The sequence below is a fragment of the Triturus cristatus genome, chromosome 7 (assembly GCF_964204655.1).
Source record: "Triturus cristatus chromosome 7, aTriCri1.1, whole genome shotgun sequence".
NCBI classification, from domain to species: domain Eukaryota; kingdom Metazoa; phylum Chordata; class Amphibia; order Caudata; family Salamandridae; genus Triturus; species Triturus cristatus.
In genome coordinates, this window is record NC_140590.1 from 1082313261 (window position 1) to 1082340595 (window position 27335).

The 27335-nt window shown below is 41.0% G+C and overlaps 1 protein-coding gene across 1 annotated transcript in view; it reads right to left on the reverse strand.

The window, feature by feature from the left end:
• Window positions 1-27335, reverse strand: part of LOC146811132 (uncharacterized) — a 249497-nt gene that overhangs the window by 51943 nt on the left and 170219 nt on the right. Inside the window, exons 9-10 of the mRNA XM_085614493.1 lie at window positions 8068-8088; window positions 7111-7166 (exon numbers count right to left, since the gene is read on the reverse strand). Of these exons, the coding sequence (XP_085470619.1) occupies window positions 7111-7166; window positions 8068-8088 (77 nt within the window). The remainder of the gene's footprint in view (window positions 1-7110; window positions 7167-8067; window positions 8089-27335) is intronic.

The window sequence follows — 27335 nt, forward strand, 5'->3', positions numbered from 1 at the left end:
GCAGAACTATAGCTGCTCTATATAACTGTAGGTGGTGGTATTTTTAACCAAACTATTGTCCCAGGCCTAATGGCGAAACAATGTATTCCCTCACCACTTTTTTCACTGCTCCTGAGCAGTATCTAATCAAACATTCTGCTTTGTTACGACACATATATGTTTATAAAGTTTTCTGTAAGCCCTGCTTGTACTGATATATTTTTCTTATTCTCTTTATCTTGTCCATGGCTGTTCTCAGTTCCAGTCTCCTGTTCTTCTGTCCCAACACACCTGTGGCGTTTGCTGCACCCCTTTTCCTTTGACCAGATACCTGCTCCTCGTTTACCACTCCTCCAATCAACTACATGCATTTGCTCACCCATGCTCAAGGCCTCACTATTATCACAGTGCCAATGTTGCCACCCTGTGCTATCTGAATAACACAGGGGCTGAACATGTTTTCTCCTGTTCTTTGTGTTACAAGATCATCTTGCTATTCCAATTCCAGATATGTCTGAAGAGGACATGTGTCTCTCTCCCACTTTATGGTTATTACTGTTTGCTGCCATTTTACTTTGCTCTTTAAACCTCACCCTTGATATTGCTTCACAAGACCAATGAACTACTGCCAATTTCAATTCAATGGCGATGACTTGTTACTTTCAGCTGTGAAATGCTTTCAATCTGTGTACTACAAGTGTATTTGCTTCTGCAGCTACTATGATAAATTCTGTACCATTTTAAAATGTGTTTGTTTTGCCTCCAGAATCAATATTTTCACAAACTGTAGGTATTGGTCTTTTACAAATACTACATACAACACGAACATGAATGGATGTATTGCTACATAAACAACAAATAAATAAAATAATACAATTCGGAAACCAGGGATGTATCTTGCAGGCCTTCTCAATACATTCCTCTGAGCTCTGCTTTCATATTAAAATAAAGAATTCATAGTTAATGACGACAGAAAAGGTCCCAGGAGCCAAGGTACATAATTACAAGTGCAAGGGATTTAAAGTTGGAGAAGCCGCCAGTTGAGTGTAGAAGGGAAGGACTGAAGGAGATGGCGGTTAGAGTTAAAACTACAAGAGGAGGGAAATAAAGGGAAGCGATAGAGGGGTGACAACACAGAAGAAAGGTCATTGGCTCCTGATATTAGGCAGCAGAGGTCTAGGTGTTAGACGATCAACAGAAAATGTAAACAGCACTAAAAGGAGAAAGAGGGAGAGAACGCGAAAGAGAGAGATAAGAAACACATGGTCGATGGGCACTTTTAGTGGGGCACTTTTGATTTCTTTTACAGATATGTTGTCAGTGACTGTGTTGCAATAAACAAATATATCAGCAGTGACTATCTTTACGTAGGCCCTAGTTATGAATCGAATGTCAATATTAATAGACTGTCATTTCAATTTTGGCTAGTAAGGAAAGGTACTGGCCAAATAGGGAATTACAATTTATGTGACAAAACCACAATTCCTATGTTGCTCACCTATACTTTTCCCGTCTTAAAATAGGGTGAAAATAGGTTTTAGGAATGAGGAATAAAATGCTGCATTTAGAGCAGAAAGTCCAATTCTTGCTATGTTTTACAATTTGCCAGAGAGGAAAACTCTGCAGTTCTGGGAGCAGAACTTCTTAACTTACAATCCAACCCTTTGTCATATTTAATATAACCTGTTACATCAATAGCGTTCCTAACGTAATTTATATAAAACATTAGATAGGAAATGCAACTCTGAATGCAGTAAGAGAACAGAATGTAAGCATAGGAAGTATATCGTTCTTACCTGAATACTTCTTAATGCCTAAATTAATTTAGAAGAGCAAAAGAGAATGTATGGATTCAATTAGTCAGCATAATAAAACAACCTCCATGTCGATCCTTACATAAAACAAACAATCGCGGTTAAATGAACGAAACTTTGACATTTTAAATGTTCCAACTTCCTCTGGTAGGGGCCTATTTCTATTCTACCTGAATGGCTACTTTATGGCACCTAATTAACAAATGTTTCATTTTGTGCCAGCAGTTGATCACTTGTCATGCTACAATTGTAACATAACACATTTGTTTTTTTATAATTTCGGGGTACTATTGTGGATTTTTGCTTGATCGAACTTGTAGGGCCTATGAACCATTAGAGATTGATATCTCAGGTAACATGTGACACTTTCAGCCTGTCTTGCTTTTTACCCAAAAGTAATTTTCATGCTGGTTGTTTTTAGACCATCAGTAAAAAGTTGTGATACTTAATTTTTTTTATCACTTATCATCTCAGTCTTTTTCATCTTGGTCCTTGCTCCATGATGGTGAGTCCTCACTCTGAAGACTTGCAACTTATTTGCCCTTACAAGTCAGTTCCTTCTCTTCAAACCTAAATAAACTATGTGTTTTAAATGTCAAATTCCACCCACTTGTATATATGGAGGTTACACCCCTCCCACCTCCTGAATTATACCATTTTTGCAAATGCATGGCCAGAGGGCAGGTGCAAAGGGAGGGCAGACAGGGCATTGAACTGTAATGAGGATGACTGATTTCAAGGTGATGGAGGTTACCAGTAAGCACTTGTAGCATTACCACCTTTACTGCTGTCTCATAACTGTCTGCACACTGTGAAGAGGTCCTAAGTACCAAGAGTCTCAGGTATGCATCTGACCCAGAAACGAAACAAGGCATCATGTGGCATGCCAAGGCCATAGTCACTAAACCAGAGAGGGAGAGTCATTCATATATCCAGCAGCAGGGCTGGAGTAGGCCGAGGTCGAGTTCCCACCTAAACCAAACAGCACAGTTTTAATACACCAGCAAGGCTGGGAATGATAAAAACCTCATTGTTATCAGACAACCAATTGATCAAGTGCAAAAGAATCGACTTATGATCGAAGTTAAGCTAATAAGCCAAAAAGGAAAAAACACAACATGCATCAACCAGAAATGACATGCAGCACCCAAGGACTCAGGAAATAACTACATGCCCAACCATAGGAATCCCATGGGATGCAGCGGGGAGAAGAGGAGCTCGGAGAATCCAGACTCCTCCAACCCAGGCAATTGCAGAGGATCAAGAACCCTCAGCTGGAAAGGAACCAGGACTAATGATCCACAAAAGAAACCTATAAAATGTGTCCTCATTTGAGTGCAACTCTAGGAAAATAGCTACTAGCCCAAGAGACTCTAACTCTCACTACTAAATAATGAAGACGATACTGTAACCATCATCAAAAATCACCCCGGAGCACACTGGGCCATTCGGGCCTAGCTGGTCCAACTTCAGATGAAGACTACAGGCCAAAATCTTCTTTTGCTTTTCCTCAAAGCAACTACTGCCTGAAGAATCTCATGACACCCATCTATCTTGGATAAGGCCTTTTCTGATGCAGATCACTTGTTGATATAGGTTTATGGGTCACCATATATCCAGTGTTCCTTACCTGCGTGACCTCTATCATTCATTTAGCAATTTTTTCTCCATTTAAAATATCATCTGTGACACTGAAAATTCGAGACCATTTCAAAGATTGTATGATTCTGATGGTCTTTCCCAGAACGATTTTGGATCATTGTTGCCAATCATTGTTTAAGCTAACATTGAGAACTTTTGTTCACACTGTTGTTATCTGCCAATTCCTAGCCCTCGCAGATCTTCATAATGAAAAATTGTGCTGGTAATTTTCTCTCAGAATGGTGAAACCCTGTTACACATCCTGTTTCCCCATGCATTACTGTGACCGTATTAGGGTCTCTTACCATCATTTAATTGTCTGCTATAATCCTTTCCTATGCCATAATGTGTCTCATTGTAACACCAGAGAATCATTTGCACAACTTTTGGCCACACAATTGTGCAATACAAGACCCAGCTTCTATAACCATTAGACTTGGAAAAAAGAAGCTTAAAACCTAAGGACTCTTTGAACATTCAGAGACTTTAATTTAAAATAACTACCAGAACTTCTGTCAGTATGTAAAAACTACTGGTCATCTATTCTACACAACTGATATCCCTGTCTGAATAGATGCACTCCAACATTCTATATTAAACTAAGTCGACCACATTAATCCCTCGTAGAAAGAAACATACCTGTTCATCATGCTCAATACCATCAGCTCTGCACATTAATATCAACAACAGCAGCAAGATCATGATACAAGGCAAGCAATCGATCCATCTAAAATGTGAGTACAATTTTATTGATGTCTAGGAAAAAACTAGTTCCCTTCTCAATGGACACTCTGCCACTACTTCAATTCCCTCAGTCGTTTCTCATTGCACCCTCACTAAAGCCTTCCAAGCCACCACATCCTCCAACATCCCTAGCTTACACCCTCCCCTCTCCATTCCACTACCACTTCTGAGACCAAGGGCCGTGGCTGGCCTGCCATTCTGCCAAGGGAATGAGGTAAATTACTCCATCCCTATGGTGGAGAGGCTACACACCTAATTTATAAATGACCGCCAAGCAGGCTAACATTCATAAAAACATTGCCAGGAACTGCAGTGATGGTGGTTCATGGTAATGCATATTATTCTGTGCTACGGGGCTGCAGCATCAGAAATAATCCATTTATTTTTTCAAAAAGAAAATTCCTAATGAAATCCAATAATTGGTTCACAGACAAAATGCTGCATCTGAAATGCAAATGCAGGGCTCTTAAAAGACAATGGAACAAAACAAAACTCCTTACAGAAGAGATGGTCTGCATAGTACATTCAAGGGGGTACAAGATAACCTGTATTAAAGCTAAAAGGCATTCTTTCGATTTCGCATCAATGGCACTAATAATTCACTTAAATATTTATTTGCATATTCAAAGCGATGGTGACTCACAACTTTCTGTTAAAACTCCAGCTGCCTTCCTTTGAAACTTGTGACAACTTATTTTTCTATTTCACTAATAATATCTCAGCTCTAAGAGAGAAATATCCACTTCAGCTCATTGTCTCAATGACCCTCTGATACCCATTGCTCCTGCTCTCTCAGACTTTACTTCAACCTCAGAGAAGTAAGTGAGAAATAAACTTAAATCATTTAAGAAAACCTCCAAGCACCACGACCATTTGTCACTGTGTAAATATTTAACTTTTCCTTCACCATTGGATCCTTTCCTTAACCCCCCCAAACATGCTAGCAACATTCTCATCCTTAAAAACATTTGAAAATCCAGTGAATTTGACAAACTATAGACTATTTCTGGACCCCCCTTTGTTGTCAATGCATTGCAAACTGTTGTCTGCCACCCACTCTAATTCCACCCTGAAGAAGATAACATCTTCATTACCTTCCAATTAGATTTCAAAGCACATAAGGATACCACAACTATGTGAAAAATATTAGGGAAAACCTTCTTGACTCCATGGATAAAGGCTTTCCTTGTGGCTTTATACTCCTGTATATGTTGGCAACATTAAACATCATTGAGCAACATATCCTTCTCAAACAGCTCTCAATTTTTGCGGCATGACTGGAGCTTCATTTTTATACGATTACTACCACAAACTCACACTGGATACTTTAATATCCAGATGAATCAGTATTACATGTGGTAAGGCTAAGGCTTTTTTCTAACGTTTTTTAATGTCTACGTGCATCATCTCATGAAGATTCTCACCCCCTATGATACTGGCTCCCATATGTATGTGGACGACACACAACTCCTTTGCAAGCTTGATGGCAACTTCATTACCCAATCCACAACATTGAATTGCCTCTACCATGTTCATCACTGATGAAGAAAAAATGTTTTTTTTAAATGGGGACAAATCTGAGATGCTCCTCGTGGACGGCCAGCCCTCACCAACTGCACCTCACTTAACCTGATTCTCCCTTCCTCAAGCTGTGTCAAAAACACATATTCATGGAGTCTTGTTTAACAGTGTGCTTTCTTTTATACAACAGAAAAAACTGTCTCTAAATATTCCATTTATTACCCATGTCTGCTGCTTCATGCCCTTCCTGTCCTCTTCATCCTCTGAACGTTGCTATTAAGCTTGCTGTTGTGATGTCTCACCTTGACAATTGCAATAGCTTGTGTAAAGGTCTGCTGAATAAATCAGTCAGCAAACTCCAAATGCTCAAAACAAAGCTCTCCAACTACTGTTTGGCCTAAATTACCATGACCTTATTAGGACCATTCTCAAAGCCTTCCACTAGCTCCCTGTACAGGCCAGAGCAAATTTCAAAGCACAATGCCTTTTAACAAAGCTATACACAGCAGGTCCACTGACTACTTGTCCGAGCTATTCTTCTGCATAATTCGACTGCAAGTCTACAATCTAGGAGCCAGAAATTAGTGTTAACCCACTAAGTTTGCCATCAAACATTTTGCAGATGATCATCTCATTGGAATTCACCGCCATTATATATAGAAGACTGAACAAATGACTCTGTGAAATTCAGGGCGCTCTAAACACCACTTTTCTACCTCACTTCCACATAGGTGCTTCCAGACAATCAAAGACCTGGGTCTGTTATTGAGATGCCTAAAACCATCCACTCCATCATGCCTTACCCACTACAGAACCTTAATCTTAAAGAAACCTTACAACAAATGTGTGCTTAACATATTTATTTAAAACTGAATAATATAGTCGTGAACAACGCAACAACACTTGCACCACAGGAATGATCAATGTATGCACAATTGCTGTCCCTCTGCTAGATTTTGATCTGTTGGGGGCAGTCCACACCTGTTGCTTGTCCCATATCTACCAATTTGCCAGCGCCCCAGGACCAGCACTGGAAGATGGTCTTCCTGACAGTAGCCTCTTCCATTCTGCTGAAAGTATCTCACAGGACACAATCAATTCTTGATCCAGGGCAGTGAGATTCAAACTTTAATATATCAATATCTCAATGGTTTGTGCATATCAAGTTATTTACCAGGCCTTAAAGAAGAAGTCATGTTTCAATTTACTGTAATCATTTTGTTTGACTAATTTCCATTACGAACTATGCTCTTCCACATCTAAATAATTCAGCTCATTTTAGTGTCATACTCTTCACCAACAGGTTTAAAAGTAAAATCATTGATATTTTGTTGCAGGCTTATTGCAATCTGAACACACATAACACTCAAAGGTTTTACTTAGGAAAAGTTTGAAAGCACAATAAAAGTACAGAAATTCTTTACGGAAACAGTACATCTTTCTTACCGGTTCAGCCAGAATTGTATCCTATTGAGATTTAGGAGACAAAAGCAAAATCCATTTATCATTAGTCAGTGTTCTGATGCACACTCCAGGTGGAACATTGAATGAAATATCCACACACACTCATCTAGAGATGGACCAAAAACGCAACCCCCTATGGTCTGACTAGCACACCACTGTTTCTTGAGAATTTTATAAATTACCTATGTGACATACACCATCTAAATACCTTCGCCATGATGAAATATATTGACAACGATTGATGAATAGACACAGGCGCCACCTAAGGTGGCATCAGTCACTGACTCCTCTAAGATTGATACTGGGAGTTCACTGCTGTGTGGAAGGTCTAGGTGGTGCACCATGGCAGCCACTACCAATTTGCATAAAGCTCAGTAGAGGTGGCTAGGGTTATTTAAAGATGTATTCCAGCTACCCTGAATTCCTTTTACTCAGTCCACCTTGACTGACAGTGGGGTTTGCATAGAGGCATGCCATATACATATCCGTCTCTGCCCACTCTCACCTTCAGATCATTTTATTAATTGTGTTGTTGTGAAACTAAGCTCACACAGGCCCTGCTGACTGGATGGTGGATGACTGCTGAAGGTATTATTTCAGCAGAGACAAACCAAATCCACATGTGAATACTTCTTGCATGCAATAAATGATTTTTATTGACTTTGAACTATGAACAATGTTTGAAATTTGTATAGTAATCCTTTTTGCTAATGTGCATTACACAAAATGTCCTGTCACCTCCAAACCATTCTGTTTATGACTGGAGCCTCTACCTGCTGATTTTATTCAGTCATGTTTTTGAGATTCTTAACACACTTGACACACGGGGGGGGGCGGATTTCAAAAGGTTCAAACTTCAAGAGAATATGACAAGACCTGCATGTACGAAATATATTTTTCTTACCGACCACGGATCGATGGTGGTCTGAGAAAAGATTCAGAAGAACAGAATAGAATGCATAAATTGGATTATTCAAAGCATTTATAAAAACAATCATCATTAACATATAAATACATTAATAACCGTACTGCTAGATGTTTAAAGCTCATACTGCCCCATAAGCAAACTGTTCACTATACAGTGACCTGGGATCTGCTCTTAGACATTTAAATACCATGGAATTCCATTTTTGAAAGTCAGCCGAAGTGTCGTCAACATTGATTGGTTTCATATTTGTATGGATCAACTGAGTAGTTAAATCGTGCCTTCTCAGAGATCATTCCCTACACACCTTATATTATTATTTTTTTTAATTATTATTGAGCATAGCAAGGACAGAACATTATTGTTATAAATTTGGACATTAGGAAAAGTGGTGATACACATTCTTAAATATTCTTAAACATTTTTCGACATTTGTAAACAAGAACCCTTAAAAAAATACCACATAAGTCCAGTAGAACCATCAATTCATTAAAAAAGCTATCCAAAACGACCCAAAAATCTAGCCACAAAAATCTAAAATACATTTCCTCCTAAAATTATTACACCGGCTACCTCTTAACAAACATGTTTACAAACATAGGGGCATATTATCAAGACAGGCGATAAAATTATCGCCGCTTTAGCGGCAGAAAACTGCAGCTAAAGCGGCGATAATGGGCTTGATAATATGCTCTATGGAATTCCAATTGAAGCCCATGTTAGATGTGAAGGACATCTAACATGGGCTTCAATTGGAATTCCATAGAGCATATTATCAAGCCCATTATCGCCGTTTTAGCGGCAGTTTTCTGCCACTAAAGCGGCGATCATCTTATCGCCCGTCTTGATAATATGCCCCATATTTACTAACAAAAGGAGCATTTGATTAAATATTTCTGCCCTCATATTGTTCTTTTCTAAAAAGGAAGGAGCCGGGGACAAATAGACCCTCCCCTTGCTACGAGGCCCTAAAATGACATATGCATTATTGCCTACAACGGAACTCATAAACATAAATAAATGATAAAACGAACACACCTTTTAACTGGAGTTGTCTGTGGTGGTAGGTGATATCGTCCTCAGCTGAGTAGGTATAACCTATGTATTGGCTGTTAGTTGTTCAAGCTTGAAAGGATCTGATTCCCACTGTGTTAGCCTACTCTGTAATTCATTTCTTACATAACATGGCACAAAGCATCTCTGAAAACTGCAGGCATGCTGTCACTCAGAAACTACTACAAAATGGCCTCACACTATATGGTGTGGACGTCAGCTTGGTGGTAGAGGCACATGAAGCATATAGAACAGATGTATTTTACTCCTGGGTTACATTCCCAGCCGCAGAAAATGCAACGTGGGTATTTCACAAATATGAAGTAGGTGAAACACCAGATGAGTACACTCCATATGTGGCCATAGAAGTCCCTCTAACATACCAAGAACATGCAAATTGGTTTAAAGGTGCCCTACCCATACTACAGAAAACATGAGACCGGGCCCACTCAGCAATAAGGGAGTGAGATGGCCAGTCCTAGCCGGATACACACTGCATTCCGGTACAATAATTTGACCACAGCTCCGCAGCAGGGATTATACAATAATTTAGTAGCAATATACAGATGCCTTACACAGTTCGTAATGCGAACATTAACAGTTACCCCTGAGCGGGCAGTTCAAGCTGCACTGCCACAATTGGTTACACTAGGTATTAGCCCACAAACATTGAATGCAGTTATGGGAAAGGTTCCCACCAAGAGGGAAGAAATTCCGTTCTGGATTGCACAAAAAAGAAATCAGCTTTAAGCAGTATTTCCCCATATAGGCCAGCAGGAAAAACACAGAATACTAACCATTTGTTTGCCAATGGGGATGAATCCCCCAGTAGAGGACTGCGCTACTTGGGGTATGGTCTTTGCTGTAGTATATACCAGAACATATGGTACCCCTTCACTAACAGTTCTACCTGACGTATCCAGAATGAATGTATGACGTTGCATTGCATACATTTACAACTAATGCCTTTATAATGCAGTTTTTACATCGTAACATCCTTTACAACACATTCCATTACATCGCATTATACCTTTACAACGCATACCATTATAATGCATACCATTACATCACATTTAAGGTAAGTGTTGGATAGTATTGGGGTAATAATTAGTATTCTAACTCCAGTGAGTGCAACAGTAAGGTAAGTGTTGGATAGTGTAGGGGTAACAATTACTATTCTAACTCCAGTGAGTGCAACAGTAGGGTAAGTGTTGGATAGTGTAGGGGTAAAAATTACTATTATAACTCCAGTAAGTAGTAGTGTAGGGGTACTATGCGTTGTAATGGTGTGCATTGTAATGAAATGCGATGTAATGGCTGCGTTGTAATGACATGCGATGTAAAGGATGTTGCGATGTAATGACTGCTATGTAAAGGTAGTGCGATGCAATGACTTGACTGCGTTGTAAAGGTTGTTTCCCGAATATGCGATGTTACAATTCAAACAATTACAACGCGTGCCATTACAACGCGTTTTTTACATCGCAACTACCATTACATCCCATGATTTAACAATGCATGTCATTACAACGCATTTGTAAAAACTACTATTACAATGCATATCATCACAACGCATACCATTACAACGCATACCTTTACAATGCATAATACTTTTAGGGTAACAGTGGGATAAGTGTTGGATAGTGTAGGGGTTAAAATTACTATTACCATGTAACCCAAAACCCATACCCACCCTAAAATTTAAAATCTCCATTACTTACTTTATAATGCGCTGTAATGGCATGCGTTTTAATGGTATGGGTTGTAATGGCATGCGTTGTAGTGACATGCATTGTAATGGCATGCGTTCCAATGGCATGTGATGTAAAGGCAGTTGCGTTGTAAAGACTGCGTTGTAATGTTTTTTTCCTGAGCCAGAATGGATTCAGAGATTCACAAGGTTGCACAGTGATGCACAAGTTGCTTTGGAAATAGGTGGCGAAGCTGAAAGAATGATTGTCACTGGCTCATGTCATTCATACATTGAGTCAGCAACATGTTAGCGTTCACATTGCAGGGAATTTACTGGCTGCAGTTGCTGCAATCATTCGTTTGAGTACGAGGATAGACATAGACATCTTGGTTGCCCTCAATGTTGCGCACAATGACCCACATCTGCCAAAAGGATTTGCACTAAACCACTCCTACAAGTTAGATGAACAAAACACACTGTATGCTCAGATTCCAGGAGTGGGGGACAGAGTAATATTAAACAGTGACTGCAAACTCGAATTAATTCTAGATGCACATGAGAGTCTGGCTTCTGCACATGCAGGGGTAGTTGATACAGTTTCATTATTGCAGCAACCCTACTGGTGGCCAGGTCTATTCAAACAGGCCAAGGACTTGGCATCAGCACATGAAGAGTTCCACCATGGCACGTCCACCTCAGATGCCTGTGCTGATTTCAAACAAGCCCCTGGCTTGTGTTTATTTAGACCATTGAGGGCCCCCTATCACCAGACAGGGCTTACAAGTATACCTTGGTGGCAGTGGATTCCTGGTTTCAATTCCTTTGGGTCTGGCTACAGTGATCGACTGATGCCTGAACTATTTTAAAGGATCTGCGAGTCTTTATCAGGACATATGCAGTTGGCACTCTACATTTTGACCGTGGTCTGGCGTTTAGCTCAAGGGTTCCAATGAGGCCACGGAAAGTTTTGGTGTGACCCTGCTTGCCTCATCTCCATACCATCCCAAGGAAAACAAGGTAGTGGAGAGAAAAAACTGGGACTTAAAGTAGTCTTTAACAACAAGGGTCTTAGAGCCAGATGTATCAAGCGTTTTCCTGTTCGCAAATGGGCCAATTCCCAAAACGCAATTTGTAAAATAGGTAATCACAATTTTTGCGATTTCCTATTTTGCGAATGCATTTAGGGAATCACAATTTGTGATTCCTTGAATGCAATGCAGAAAGCAAGAAACATTTGCGACCTGGCTTTAATGAATCGCAAATTACCACCAACTTCTATTTGGTGGTAATTTGCAAATTCCTTTGAAAAAGCACTTTTTAGCATTTTCCTTAGTGGCATGTGGCGCACATACATGCCCCCTTGGGCCTGTATCTGGGCCACATGTGCACACATGCATATTTCAGGGGTGCAACAGGGTGTCCTTTTGGTACCCTTGCACCCTTGCAATTGCATGCGCAATTTGCGAGTACCTATTTGGTTCTCGCAAATTGCGAATGCAATCCTATTCATTCCTAGTGGCCTCTAGTCCCATGGGAATGAATGGGAAGATATTCCTTAATACACTATTAAGGAATATGTAGGGTTTGCATTTTTTTTTGTGCAAATCCTACATTCATTGCATTTTGCGATTCTTAAATAGCGAATCGGTAAAATTCACTATTGATTAATCACAAAAGCAAATCTTGATACAGCTGGCCCTTAGGCTCTGGTCGCTGTTGGGTCCACCACCTTTATGGGGCCCAGAGGGCTTTAATAAATATGCTAAGAAAATCTCCGGGTGGTCGGCCCCCTTATGACATCCTGTTCGGGGTTAAGTTGTGGGTCCCAGACCTCGACAATGCCAGCACAGTGGCGGCAGCAACACATTTGACATCAATTAACGTTTGGCTGTTTTACAGGACTTGAAAGACTTCCAGGACAAACAAAGCAACGTCGAAGTAAAATGCACCACCACTGGTGAGGTAAAGGTAGCTCCAGCAAGATCCGTCTGGATCCCAAAAGTCAGGGATCTGGTCAGAGAAAAGATTGTGGACAAGAAAAAATGAAGGCCATCTTACAGAGTGACTGTTCCTGTGCTGGCTGTTGAAGGTTCACAAACAGTACTTCTACCACCACTGTCCTGATGTTGAGACAAACAATGTGTCTCAATTGATCTGATCCAATCACGCTATGTGGCCAGTTCTCAACAGTAAGCTGTGTGGACTTATGGGTAGCTACCATTCTCCTCTCGCTGCCATACAGGAGGTTCAGATCGGAGCCTTAATTACAAATGAAGCTTGCTCTCTTCAACAAGAGACAACAGTAAACAAGAATGAAGTATGTCTTTTACCTGTTTCAAAAACAACACCAACTGTGCAGTCAATGAGTACAGAAGCACAGATTTCAATACGGAATCCTAAAAATAACAAGGTCTATGTCAATGTAACACAGATTGAGTCTTCATTAAGTTCGACACAGCCTGCTGAGCTGCCAAAGACAGACTGGACAGCCTCTGGATATTTAATCGACTTTGATGACTTCTCTTCTGACGCATCGGAACTGCCTTTGCCCCCTCCACCCCTACCTTTTTAACCGAAGGTGGGTGTCTTCTATCTTTGGTTGAAAAGAACATACTTTGTTGCACCTTTGGATTGCAATTGCATTACTTTTCCTGATACTCTGTATTGGTTCTGTGACAGTGTTCTTTTTCGGAGACTTGTCCATCATGAACATTTCAGCTGTTCCTGTTCTGGATGAGATTGTATGGGATAAGGTATCGCTTGATATTTATGGTTCCACATTTGTTTTAAATTCCTTTAAGTGACATATTACTATTTCTGATGATTGGAGCATTGATACAGTTTTTATGAGATGTTTTGTATTCAGCATTACGGTGATCATTTTCTACAGATAGCTAGTATTCCTCGTGAAGTTTTTTAACTTTACACAATGCGAACATGGCCCTACACCACCAAGGGGTAGTTCAAAAGTATTTTCACAGAATTTCAACTATTTTTGTGGTTATGATACATCTGACCCAGCCTCGTTTTATTATAGGCTTGCACCGTCACCTGCAAAGAAAAATATGTTAACAACACAAAGATGATTTACTTTGCTTCTTTCCTCTCCCAACTGTCTGAAATAGGGTTTGACTTTTGGAGGGACACAATAGATGTGAAATTAGTCTGGAGGACTATAGATTGGCAAGTTCAGGGAACCAAAGCTTTATTTAGAGCCTGTTTAATATGACAAAAAATGATATTTCTGAACAAAACTGTGCAACAGACAATGTGTCTTGGCCTTGCCAAGATAAAAGATTTGAACACACCACGTTTTCCCACTCGCAGCACTCGCATCCCTTAACACCATATGATTAGAATACTATTGACACTACGCTACATGAGTAAGCATAACTCATCAGGTCCCAATTGGAAGGTATGGTTAGTTTGTCCATTAGACTCAAACACATATCAGGCTCGATTCCTAGGTAACAGCAAGGGATTTACAGCAAATAGGCCGACATGCGATATGTGCAGACTGAACAGTCGGGCATGGTAACAAATTACAGTGTTGGGAAGTTGAGTCTTGATTGGCTAAAAAGCTTGCCACTGTCATAGGAAATTGCAGGGTAGGTCGATTACACTGGACACAGTGATCATCCAAGTAAGTGCTCTACACTCTGAGCAGGCCATTCCCTCTCCCACAGAACACTTGCCTCATCTTTTGATTTCTCGCCTTGTACGTACCTCTGCTTTCGACCCAAAGTGCAAAACATCCTTGATTTTAGGGTAAGAAAATATCCCTGCACTCACCTTGATTCACTTTACATGTGTTTTGTGTGTCTTTGTCTGTTTGTAAAAGTCGGATTTTTATATTGTTGATTACGTAAACCTCACTCATCTAAATAAGTGGGATGTGTGACACTACGATATGCATGACAGGAGCATTGAATTTGTACTTCTAGCATGCTTAGATTCACGCATTTCACATCAATGTTATTAATTGCTCCCTGCAACCCCCCCCCCCCCCCCCAGGGCCTGTACAAACCCTCACAAATTAACATCACATGATCAAACTTGTTTTTATCTTTCAGGGTGGATTGGGACACCCCATTTGGGATATTTAATGTAGGCACTTGCTTGACTTACTTACCTACTTATTTGCTGTACAGTAATCATTTGATACCCATAAGCCACGCACCTAAACCTGTTTAAAGGTAGGAATACCTATCATTGTTTTCTGGTCCTGAAGAAATGGCATGGATCCCTCTTAAACTCCAGAGGCATGAAACATGTCGACCTACACACACTGATAAACTGCCATTCTTCATAATTAGAAGCTAGCAATCTACACATAATCATTTTTAATCCATACCAAGGGGACTCCTGATTACATTTGACTCATGTTACCCCTTAGGTAGTTTTAATTTACCATTCCACTCTCCCCATACACCCACACTCATCATGGCTATATTTAAACAATCTCTACCAAAGCGCCCTCTCGCGGGGCCCATAGGGCACAGCAGTGCCGAGCCCATGAGGAGCTAAGCCTGATGATGAAGCATGACATCTTCACGGTTGTGTGAGGGCACTACGTTCTGATAAGGAAGATCCCCTTGCTATTATCCATCCTGATACATATTTTTGTAGAAACAGTTGCCCTCCAAGTATTTGCACTACAACATGGACAGTCCCATCCTAGGTCAATCCTATTGTTGAGCTAAACACTTCAGATACTGTGTTCTGGCCACATGCCATGGTGAAACATTAACTTCACAAATCTGTTTTCACCATGCTACTTTTCAGAACAACAGATAGCTACGGCCCGGAAAAATGCAAAATACACAATGTTATATCTTGAAAAACTAGAGAGATTTCCTTTTACCACTGCTGAGACAGCATCCTTGGATTGGATAATTCATGGGAAAATTACACTACCAATCTCGACTTTACACTTTCAGTACTGTCTAAAACACCATCAAGTGCCCAGATATGTAGCATTGGGTGAAGGGTACATACACGAACAATGGGAGCTTCCGTTCACATTCCGGTGTTGGAACAAGGATACTGACGTTTTTGTGAGTGTCTCTGACTGCGAGAATACTTTAAGTGAGTCCCTAGTTTGCAAAGACGTTCCTGTGCATGAAGCATGTAATGCATCTGTGGCAAACTTGTCTTTCTACTTGAAAGGTTCTCCAGCAGCCATGACACATCCGAATTTCAGATTGCTCTCAAATGGGAATTACCTGATGCTGAACAGTCAAGGTTGCTGTGGGAAGCAACCAGAGGTTGCCTATGTGGTGACCGTATCTTCCATTCTTACTTGCTGTACGCAAGTCCTGTTTCCGCCTGCCCATTCAGTTAGGGAGGATACGCTGTGGCCTTCAATGAATCTTACCACTGTGCATTTTGACGCCATGACCAAACGAAAGCCTTATTATTTCAAAAAGATGTGGCCTTAAATTTGGCCAAGGAGATGTTTAATCTTCAGGTGGTGCATTCCTCTTCGGAGATACAGGCAATCTCCATACCAACTTCCCACAACATTTTGGAGAATTGGTTCATCGCATTTTTAACATGTCTAGTACGACTGGAATAGCAGGGTTTTTCGGGATCATTGGCTCTGGGTTGGTCAGCATCTTCCAGACGGTGTTTGAAGTTATTCCATCCTTTATCTACTCCCTCCTCTAAAGTACATTTGGAGAATTTCCACTGGTCCTGCTTCTAATTGAAGAGATATTGCTTTCAATATTTTTTCTCCACAGTGGATGTCCCAGTTGGAGATCAAATGGAGCTGGCACTGCCTCATGTCCTTTTGTGCTGTGAATGCATGGTGCATAACTTTGGCACACCCTTATTTTTAAGAACTTGATGAGCATTGGTTCCTGCCATTTCGGCCTGTTTGGCTTCATTGCATACAGCCTGTGTTCCGCTGCCTCCTGTGCACTTACGAGTGAGCCCTGGACCTGTGCATGGCATCGCAATTGGTTGAAACTTCGGACATACATGTACTGGTGGACCCACTGAAGGCCCATCTGTGGAGCTGTCCCTTGCGATTCCATTGCTCCTGGTTTGACCATGTGTTATAGTTGAGCAAGGGGCCTCATCAGAGAATAGAGCACACAAGTGCGAGTGTCGTAACCTCTCTTCTTCCTGCCGTGCTCCTTCCCGAACCCCGCAACATATGAGTGGCATCGCCAGACAATACAACTTCGGACAGTTGCATTGCTGGGAGAGGCCTGCACCCCAGCTGAAATTGTCCTGCCGGTGGTAAAGCACAAAGAGAGGCCCAACTTGTGCCCCTTATGCACATTTGTTTAAACTGAGATGAAGACCCTTTATGGCCCTAAAACTGACTTCAGTCAGTCACCGTCAGCCCCAGAGGACTTGCCATGCAGATAAATTGCTAATTGTTTGTACGTAATTCGGAGAGTGCTTAGACTAACACTATCATCACAGCTAACCTCTAGAGGGTCTAATTGGTAACAAAAGCGAAAACAATGCGATTGGTAGAAGTGGTTTCAAGTCCTCACCTCTTACAGCAAGTCTATGTGGAGGTATCTATCACTCAAACAGCAGCAGGTTAGTTGGGTTGGTGCTTTTGTGGTATCAAGCACTCTACTACAAGTGGTGCCAGCACACATTGGTCAAAAGATCCTCTGTGTAAACAATATAAACGAAGATACCAAAGCACTCAATGGGAGTCCAAACACATTCAGTCCACAAAGTAAGGATTCTTGTAAAATTTGAAATCTGTAATTTGTTGCAGACAGGAGCCAAGTAACCGTGATCATTGGTACAAACGTGTAGCAAACAGAAGAAAACAACTGACGTGTTTCGTCACAAAGTGACTTCTTTAAGGCTGTAAATGTGTATAAACATATGATCACTCAGGTGTATCTTTAGAGTTACATGCATGTTTCAAGAATACAAGTTACATTTGTACTCAGGTGCCCTAGAATGGAAGGGGCTCTTTTCCCTGTGCTCCCAAAACATTTTAAAATAATTAAAGAATTTTGAAGCATGTGGTGAGCAACGTTAAATCCAAAAGTGTGTAAAATAAGTAGAAGTGAGGCTGGTCCAATCAAAACCCATGGATAAAGATGAGACACCTTTGAAGTGATCACCAAATTTGCAGTAAGTGTGAAATCCAAGTTTTGTAGACATCCAGTCCGACACAGTAATTACTGCCACCAACATCCACCCAGTCCATAAATAAGAGAAAAATATGCCCAGTTAGACTTAGAGGAAAGAGTTACGGAACTAAGCAACTATTAAGATCCTAGTAAGCAATTCCAAGTAGAAAGATTTGGAGAGCCAAAGAACCTGAAAAGTAATAAATATGTTTACTTCACTGCAAGAAAAATGAGTTAAAAGTTAATGTATGAAGTTTGCTACATTGCAAAAACTTACAAGAATCGTGCAAGAAAAAGTCCATAGCCATCAGATTTCAATGGATCGGTTTTTGCATCCAATTAGTGGAGAAAAATGTATTTCATAAATGTAGTCTTGTACTATTCAAGAGCCACAGGTAACTGAGTGATGTAGGTAAGTGAAACATAAGATTAATGTCTCCCTACAGAGTGGGGTAATTTAGGTTGAGGGAAATTCTTAATATATCAAAGAATCAACCTGTGGTCCAAAGACGCAAAGTTAGATTGCCCTCTGTACCTATCAGATGCACTACAGTGAAACTGGCTGGGATTCCAAAGACCATGACGATGTAAAAAACAAGAGGTGGGGAAAGAGAAAATAATGTAAGTCAAGTGCACGTCTGTGGGGACACCACATTATTAGTCTTACAAATCTCTCCTGTGGGCCATAAATATCTGTTGATGGTCCAAAATTCATACGTGATTCACGATGTAACAGCAATGGGTCAAATACAAGTACTTAATCATAAGTTGGGTTGCACCTACTATAAGTAAAATTGACAGTGGGTATAGAGAATAAAATGTATATTCAAATCTGGGCGATTAATGTGGTATAAGTATTACCTATCGAACCAAAAGGAGTATGCACTTGTCAAAGCCTGAGTAGCAGTGAAAAAGACAAGTTGGGGACCTTGATAAGCTTCTGCCTGTGAAATAAAAACTTGTAGTTATCTCCTCCACAGTGTAAAGTATGGTGAATGTCACCATTGTACATATGGTGTTATAAGTAGCAATAAGATGCCAGAGTCTCAAAATAATTTATGGCAAATGCCAACTCAATACAGTTAAATAGAGATACTTCTTCACCAGTCAATGAGCAATAAGCAATCCTAAAGCCTTCTAGTTTGGCTGTCAAAGCTTGTAACAAAACAGAGCACTGTAAAATTGAAGAAAAAAAAGTAGAACCCCCTTTGTGTGCTAAATAAGCAGTCCAAGGTGGCGAGTGCCGTGTCCATAAAAGCCATAATGGATGTAGACGGTTTATGCACAAACCGACAAGTACAGCGCATATATTTAAACCATCCTGAAGGCCAACGTGGTGTCATGTATAAGCCTTGTAGGCCACATGATATGGCTGATGAGGGACTGTCATGTTTAGAAAACATAAAAAGCAGTGAGCAAAAATTATACAATCTCAGTAATAGAACCCCCCCTCCCAGGTCCAAAAGTTTATTATGCTCGGAAATGCAGAGGGCATTATTGGCAAGAAAATAATGAAATCGCCGTGGTCAGTTATCTTTCAACGTGAAACGTCTGCGCGCAGTCTCGGAGTCCTGAAAGTAACGATTGTAATGTAACATAATGCTGAAGTACTTACGTGATCAGTGATCAGAAAGTAAAAAGGGACAAGCACTCCCTAATGATTTGCATAGTCATAAGATCCACCATTATGGCCAGTTGAAAATAGTATGCAGACTCCAATGATTCAAATCTGCGCAGCATTTGAAAAAAGTGTTGGGAGTCAAGGAATGAAATCAAATTGAAGTAAAAGAAAAATGGATGAGAACAAAACGAATTCCCAGGCAAAGTAAGATCCACAAGATAACATCCACTGTGTTAGGTAAAATTGTAAAATAATAGTATATTGAAACTGTGGAAGTATTCACTGGGGTCCCGCTCAAAATGGGTAAAAAGGAAAAAAGGATAATAGTTTGCAAAATACTATGAAGCCTGGTAACGTTGGGTTATAGGATCCCAGTAATAAGGATAGAGCCCTAGATTCGGCCATATTGGAGTGGCTCACAGAAAGTGCATTTCATGGTAGTTATTATGTACAACAGATGTTAGAGACAGAAATATAGAGCCAGCCACTCCCTGTGGCCCCAGACATTGTAGTATAAAAGGTTATCCAAAGTTAGTATTCATTTTCCAAACAGTGTTTTTTCTAAGTTTTTATAACAATATGTTTCTTTGGGTTGATAAGGTGTCATACCACTAACAGTTCAATTCTAAAAAGTGCATAACATTGTATGGGCAATTGTGAGTGACAGAAAAATATGATTATATACGAGATATTAAAATCGGCCATGCCTTGTGGCCATAGACAGTAAATTCTCCAAAATTAATAATTGTATTCAAAACAATATTTTTACAAAGCTCTTTTAACAATATGGTGGTTTATGGTTAGTCAGGTATTGTACCGCTAACAGTTAAATTATGAAAGCACACAATATTATGTAAAGAAATCATACCCTGCACAAAGCATAATGCCTGACATAATAAATGATCCTGACCAGTAAAGTTTACAAGATTACCACATATAACAATTTGGGTTGCCTTACAATTGTTTATCAACTAAATAACTGGCAAAAAGACAATTGAGTTGTTGACATGAGAAGCTTCACATATCTACTCGTAGGGTCTCTAACTCATGAGTGCCCTGTGTAATTGGCTACTGATGGCTGAGAAATATTGTTAATTTAATCTGTGAGAAATAAATGAAGTTCCCTGTTGTTGTTACGGCGCCTATCCACAACCCTAAGTTTGGTGATCCATTTGGTTTCTGCTCTCCTTAAGGTCATGTTCCTATCACCACCTTTAGGGTCACATTCAACATGTGCTATACCATGAAATGTAATTCTAACACAAAAAACAAGAAGGGGGAGGCACAGTGTTAGAAATGGTGGTCTCTAGTTGGCAGAGGTAGGTACCTTTGTCCAAATGGGGACCCTTGCTTCTAATCAGGGTAAGGGGGATACACTTCTAAAATAACCCCTGCTCACCACCTTGGTAGCTTGGCACGAGCAGACAGGCTTATCTCAGAGGCAGTGTGTAAAGCATTTGTGAACACATACAGTAATACAGTGAAAACACTACAAATGGACACCACACCAGTTTAGAAATATAAGTAACCTTTATCGGAACCAAACAAGACCAAAACAACAAAAATCCACAATACAGTATTAAAAATATGACTTTTAAATGGTAGAAATAGTTCAGTTCAAAGCAAATTGTAGATGCAACACTTTTCACACGCAGTACCTTGCATGCGTCGCACACACAAACAAAAAGGGTCACACGGAAGGAGATGCGTTGGTTCCTTACACTGATGGAAGGCGATGAATTGGTTTCTTGCTCTGGGGGAGGTTATGCATTGGTTCCTTACTGCTGGGCAGGGGAGGTGATGTGTCGGTTCCTTACCGGACAGGAGGTGAAGCATCGTTTTTTTACTGCATGGGGAGGTGATGCGATGGTTTCTTATTGCGTCCCCCAACGATGTGACACACTTGGCGCCTCGATGTGGGGCGACGATCTGGGCCAATGCATGGGTTCTTGCAGCCGCACAGCAGGCCTTGCATCGGAATCTGTGCGGTGATCTTGGACTTCTGAAATCGGTACAGTCGATGCACCGTGCAGCACTTTCTCGAGCCGTGGGCAGGCGCCACAACAATTTCTGTGGCTATGCGTCGGAAACAGGTGCGGATGCATCACGCTTCTCGAAGTTGCGTTACTTTTTCCAGCTCCCAGCAGCAAACAGCCTCCAGAGGTCGAAAACAACAGCAAGCACCTCTTAGCAGGTCAGAACTCCCAGCAAGAAAGTTCAGGGGAGCTGGTGGTGAAGTCTTTGTGACCCTGAGACTTCAGAACAGGAGGCAAGCTCAAATCAAGCCCTTGGGGTTCTTCCTCAAGCAGGGGACACAGCAAAGTCCTTTCTCGTTTTGAAGCAAGTGACCAGACTAGGGCCACCCGGGTCGCCGGTGACCACCTCTCAGCCTTCCATACCAAATGAAGAGTCAGAGAAAAGAGTGGAGAATATACACCATTAATCAACTATTCTACACACTCAGAGCAGGCCCCGTCTGCACAGCCTCGAGAGAGTGTTACAGAGGACACTGAGAAACTGTAAGCATAAAGATACATTATATGCACTGCATGGTCAACTAATTGCGCGCCCACAGTGGAATTTTCCAAACAGATGTGACTGAGCAACGTAAAGACAAAAAAACTTCTTCTCTTGTATCTTGAACATTTTCAAAGCCATTCCACCCTGCGTTGCGATTAAACTGCTAGACAGGTGGGAAAGGGCCTTTACTGAGAGGGAAAGTTACGCAGTGGCACTAACAGTTCTTTGTTGCAGAAACAAAACTTGGCAAGGAGCATTTCACGGAATTCAGCAGGATTAGTTTCGAACAGCAGGAAAATGGCATCTAAAATAAAATGGCGTAGCAAATGCTAACTTACACATTGCATTAAAAAGCATCAGCGAACATAATCTAAAAAACCCTTTTAGCATGAGCTAAAGACATTTTCTATTGGGAAAGTAGATAAGACTGGCCCATATTCAGAGGGTAACTGTGACATCATGATTATTTGATACAGCATCATAAGTAGACATGTGATCTAGGTGGAACGATGGGCACTCTTATCTATTGTCATTGGATAGTGGAACAGCTCTTAGGGATTTCTCTTCAAATATCCCCTCATCGATATTCATAAGGTCATCAATATCATTCTGTAACATCATGGAGGAATTCGTAACAGAGGCAGATATCTTCTGTTTGGGTGTTAAAACAGTGACTCAATAGGAACAGCAAAGCGGGAGACATTGGATGAGAATACTGCTAGGAAATAAACTATGTCCTTCAGGATCCAACCCCAATTACCAAAGAAAGACTAACTCCAATTTCCGCTTTCCATGCCTTTGATATTATCAATGATATCCTTAATGTGCTGTGTTATGTTCTTTTCCAAGTTCTCTATACTCATAACACACTGGTCGCCAATTATCATGCAAACACCACCGCTCTTGGCCAACATAAAATCCACTGCATATCTAGTCTGTTCCGAAAACCCCTGCATGCTTTCTAGCTGAATAGTAATATCTATCAAGGCTGCCACCGTAGTGCTGGATAGAATCTGCAGTTTACATCCAAAATACTCTCTAGCTTTCCTACCCCTGGCCATAGCAATGCCACCTAAGGTAAATATGGAGGACAGTATGTATCCAAATGTTATACTGTTGCTATAGCTATTAACTTCCAAGTCTGTTACCCCTTCACAAAATTCTTTTGTCAGTGTCCTTTTTACCCATCTTGTTTTAGGTCGGACATTTTTACATGGTATACCCAAAGGCAGTACCATTCCGAGAGCCACATTATCAGTACTGTTGTAAACATTTGAATAAGTCCCATTGGGCAGAAAGAAAAACCCTGGGAGGGCATATATCGGCCCCTTATAATTCACTGCAGCATATCTAGTATTCATTCCAGAAGTATTTGGATCTAATTTATTTACTAAGGAAAGGGTATTTTTAAACAGTAGTGTCCCAGAACAATTAATGTACAAAACATTGCATGTAAAATTCACTATGGGACAACAGGCAGCATAATAATCAGCTTCTTGAGGTACTGTTAATTGTTCATAATGCCAACCCACGAGAGTAATATTCTGTTCTTCCATTTAAAATTTCTCACAGCCAGAGGAACCCTCACCATTTGGCTTTTGGTGATATAGACATGGTCCGGGGTAACCAAATCCGTATGTTCCTTTTACCTCCACAAACTGTGGTGGCCGAGTGTACGTGTAGTTAACAAGGAACAATGGGTACGCGGTCCAAAAGCTGGTATCAGACTGGATTGGATAGCAAACGGTCTCCTTCCCAAAGAATCACTTATGAGTATTCACAAACACATTATTCATGGCAGCCCTCCTGTTGTGTTTTATGATGAGGTGTTCAATCAAACTAAGTGTGCGTACACTATGTGTATCTTACATGAACGATGATACCCAACATACTGGTATTACCACAGTTACCAGAACAGACACACATATAGTCTTACTTTGAATAGACCAAATCACGCTGCGTCGTCTGGGGGTAATTGGCTGATCCTCATCATTAATTTGTCTACCAAAAGGATGCATAATGGAACAAAGGATAAAGCACAAAAAGTATAAGAAATGTTCCCAGTGTCCTTTAGTGCCTCACTGGTACAGGCTCCTATCGTCCATCAGTTGGCACTCTTTTAACCGGCGGTGGAGCTTGCTCCGTCCTAAGCTCTTTCCTAATTAATCCCACGTCGATGAAGGTGGTATACTTTTCGAGGAATACTTTCCTAACTAATGTTCAAACAACAAGCACAAAACGTAGGCAACTCCTTCATCTATCCACTCTCTTGTTGGTACTGCTACTTTCCTACCTTATGCAGTTTATCCCTTGTCTTTCTTTTCCTTTGACTAGGTGGTCCTCGGCCGAGGACGTAAGTTGTACCTAGCAGCTCCAGGCACTGTATGATCACAGAACAGAGGCTCCGGGATAGTTAGTATTTCTGGTGGGACAGCCTTGTTCAAAACATAGTCGTTCTCCTTGTCTGTTGGTGTCCAAATTAACTTTGCATCACTAAAAGGCACAAATCTGGGCACCTGCTCATCTTCAATGTCTCCTATTCCCTCCTTGTTCCAGTGGTCATAAGGCAATGACAAAGGTATTCTTTTGCAGTGGGTCGCGTGGACCCAATTCTTTCGACCAGCAACCTTTACAGCCATCTGTGTAGCCAGAAGGACTTGCGCAGGACCTTTCCACCTGGGCTCCAATATTTTCTTCCTGGAAAAAATTATTTAATAAGTACCTTTGCTGTTGTGATAGCGGTATTGTCTTTAGTAGGGTAAGCCTCCACCCATTTACTGAATGCACATATGACCACTAGAACATACTTGAGATTATTGCAACACTCAATTAAATCCATTTGAAGGACTTCAAAGGAGAATGTAGGTGGTGCAAAGTTACCGGATTGTGTAGGGTTACCTTTCCCAGGATTGTGCATCAAACAAATCATAAAATGTTTCACTAAGTGTGCATCAATTTTGGAAATATTGTCATTACACCAAACCGGGGCCAATAGTTTACAAATACCTTTTGCACTGATTTGAATCAGGCCATGAGCCATAGTAACCACAGGGAGTTCATTTGCATCAGGTAGCATCCATTTCTGCTTTCCTGACAAAACAATCCAACACCCTTCTTCATCTAAACGTGCTTTTCTCTCTTGCCACACAGCTAATTCTTCTATCATGGCCTTGCTTTGCATCTCTTTCACACTCTCAACTGTGTTTTCAAACATAGTGTTCTCGGGAACCCATAAAGCTGGGCCTGCAACAAACATTCTCTTCATCCTACTCTGAGCCGTCTCTTTGGCCGTCTGATCAGTGAACACATTCCCTCTGCCTACGTCATCTGTCACTTTCTTGTGGGCACTATACTTCACTATAGTCATCTATTTATTTATTTATTCAATTTATACGGCGCAACAGCTACCCAAGGGTTTCCCAGGGCCTGGACGGAACTGGATGTAGCCAACAGTACAGAAAAGGAATTATTGATTAAATAACCAAGTTTTTAATGAACGGCGAAACTGGGTGTAGATGGTTTCCTTGCGAATAGCAAGAGGAAGGGAGTTCCAAAGGGTAGGACCGAGAAACAAAAAGGATTTGCCACCCATTCTGGCAAGTTTGAACCTAGGCACTGAACATTTTTCAAGAGTGACAGAGCGGAGATGGCGAGTAGGTACGTAGGGGCAGACAAGAGTGTGCAAATATTCAGGTGCTAAGCCCCACTTGATCTTAAACATGTAACTCAGTGCTTTAAATTTTATCCGTTTATCAACTCTGAGCCAGTGTAGATCTCAAAGGTGGCCAGAGATGGGAGAAAACCTGGGGACCCTACAAAGGAGTCTTGCTGCTGAGTTCTGCACCAATTGCAATCTACGGGTCACAGCCTTGTTAGCTCCCAGGGCATGGACTACTGTTTTCTGGGTGGCATTAGGTAACATCCAAAGGGATCTTCCTAAGCCATTTTAGAATGGTAAAACAAGTGGCTGTGACCATGACTGCTTGATGGTGCATCGTCAGGGAATCGTCGATATAAAAACCCAGGTTACGGACATGATCTACTGGCCGCAGAAGTGCACCCATCTCATCAGGCCAGTGGAGCGAGCCCCAAAGGTCTTTTTTTTTCCCAAGGATTAAGACCTCGGTTTTATTACCATTAATCTTCAGATAATTTTGGCTCATCCATGTTGCAATTTGTCGGAGACCCATTTGAAGACCAGAAGAGGAACAAGAATCAGAGTTGGAAAGTGAAAAGATGATCTGAGAGTCATCTGCATATGTAAAGAGAGTCAGACCAACTTTATCGGCAATGTCCGCTAAAGGCCTGACGTATAGATTGAAAAGCAAAGGACTTAGTACAGAGCCTTGGGGTATCCCAAAGGGCGACGAGAGGACATTAGAGCTGTCTGAAGCAGAAAAAACCTGAAAGGTACGATCATCCAAGAAGGAGACAAACCAATCCAGGGCTGAGCCACAGATACCGAAAGACCTCAACGTGTTTATTAGTATAGGATGGGAGATGGTATCAAATGCCGTGCTCAAATCTAACAGTATGGGCGTGACTGTGTCACTGGCATACAGGTGAAGGCGTAGTCTCTAGTAAGTGCTAACACAGATAGTAGTCGTATTATCAATTGTCTGTGTTGTATTTTAGTACCATGCGAAGTATGGATCCGTCTCTCCACCCACATTCGCCCAAAATTATGTGCAAGCCCAAATGCATACTGGCTATCTGAGTAAATATTGACAACTAATCCTTCACTCAATTCACAAGCTCATATAAGGGCAACAAGTTCTTCTGCCTGGGCAGATTGATAGGGAACTTGTGATGTCTCTACGACTATGCGCAATCTAGTGATAGCGTAAGCTGCAGTGGTGGTGCCCTCTGATAATTTAAAACAAAGGCCATCGATATATAGTTCTCTTTGGGGATCAGATAAGGAAACATCAGTCAAGTCAGTCCATCCTTTTGTCTCTTCCTCTGTTCAGAAAATACAATCATGTTTGTCAACTGCATCATTCTCGGAAGGGAGGGGTAGTAACGTGGCTGGATTCAGAGTGGCACATCATTTGATTGTAATATGTTTGGCAAACAATGTCAATTCATAGCTGGTAAGACGTGCACTGGTGAGGTGCTGTGTCCTTATTTTATTCAAAAGGTGTCCATACCATGAGGGACCATAACTGTGAGGTCAGTATCGAGTATGAGTCCAGCCGATTGTCTGATGGAAGAGGCCATGGCCGCAACTTCTCGCAGACAGCTC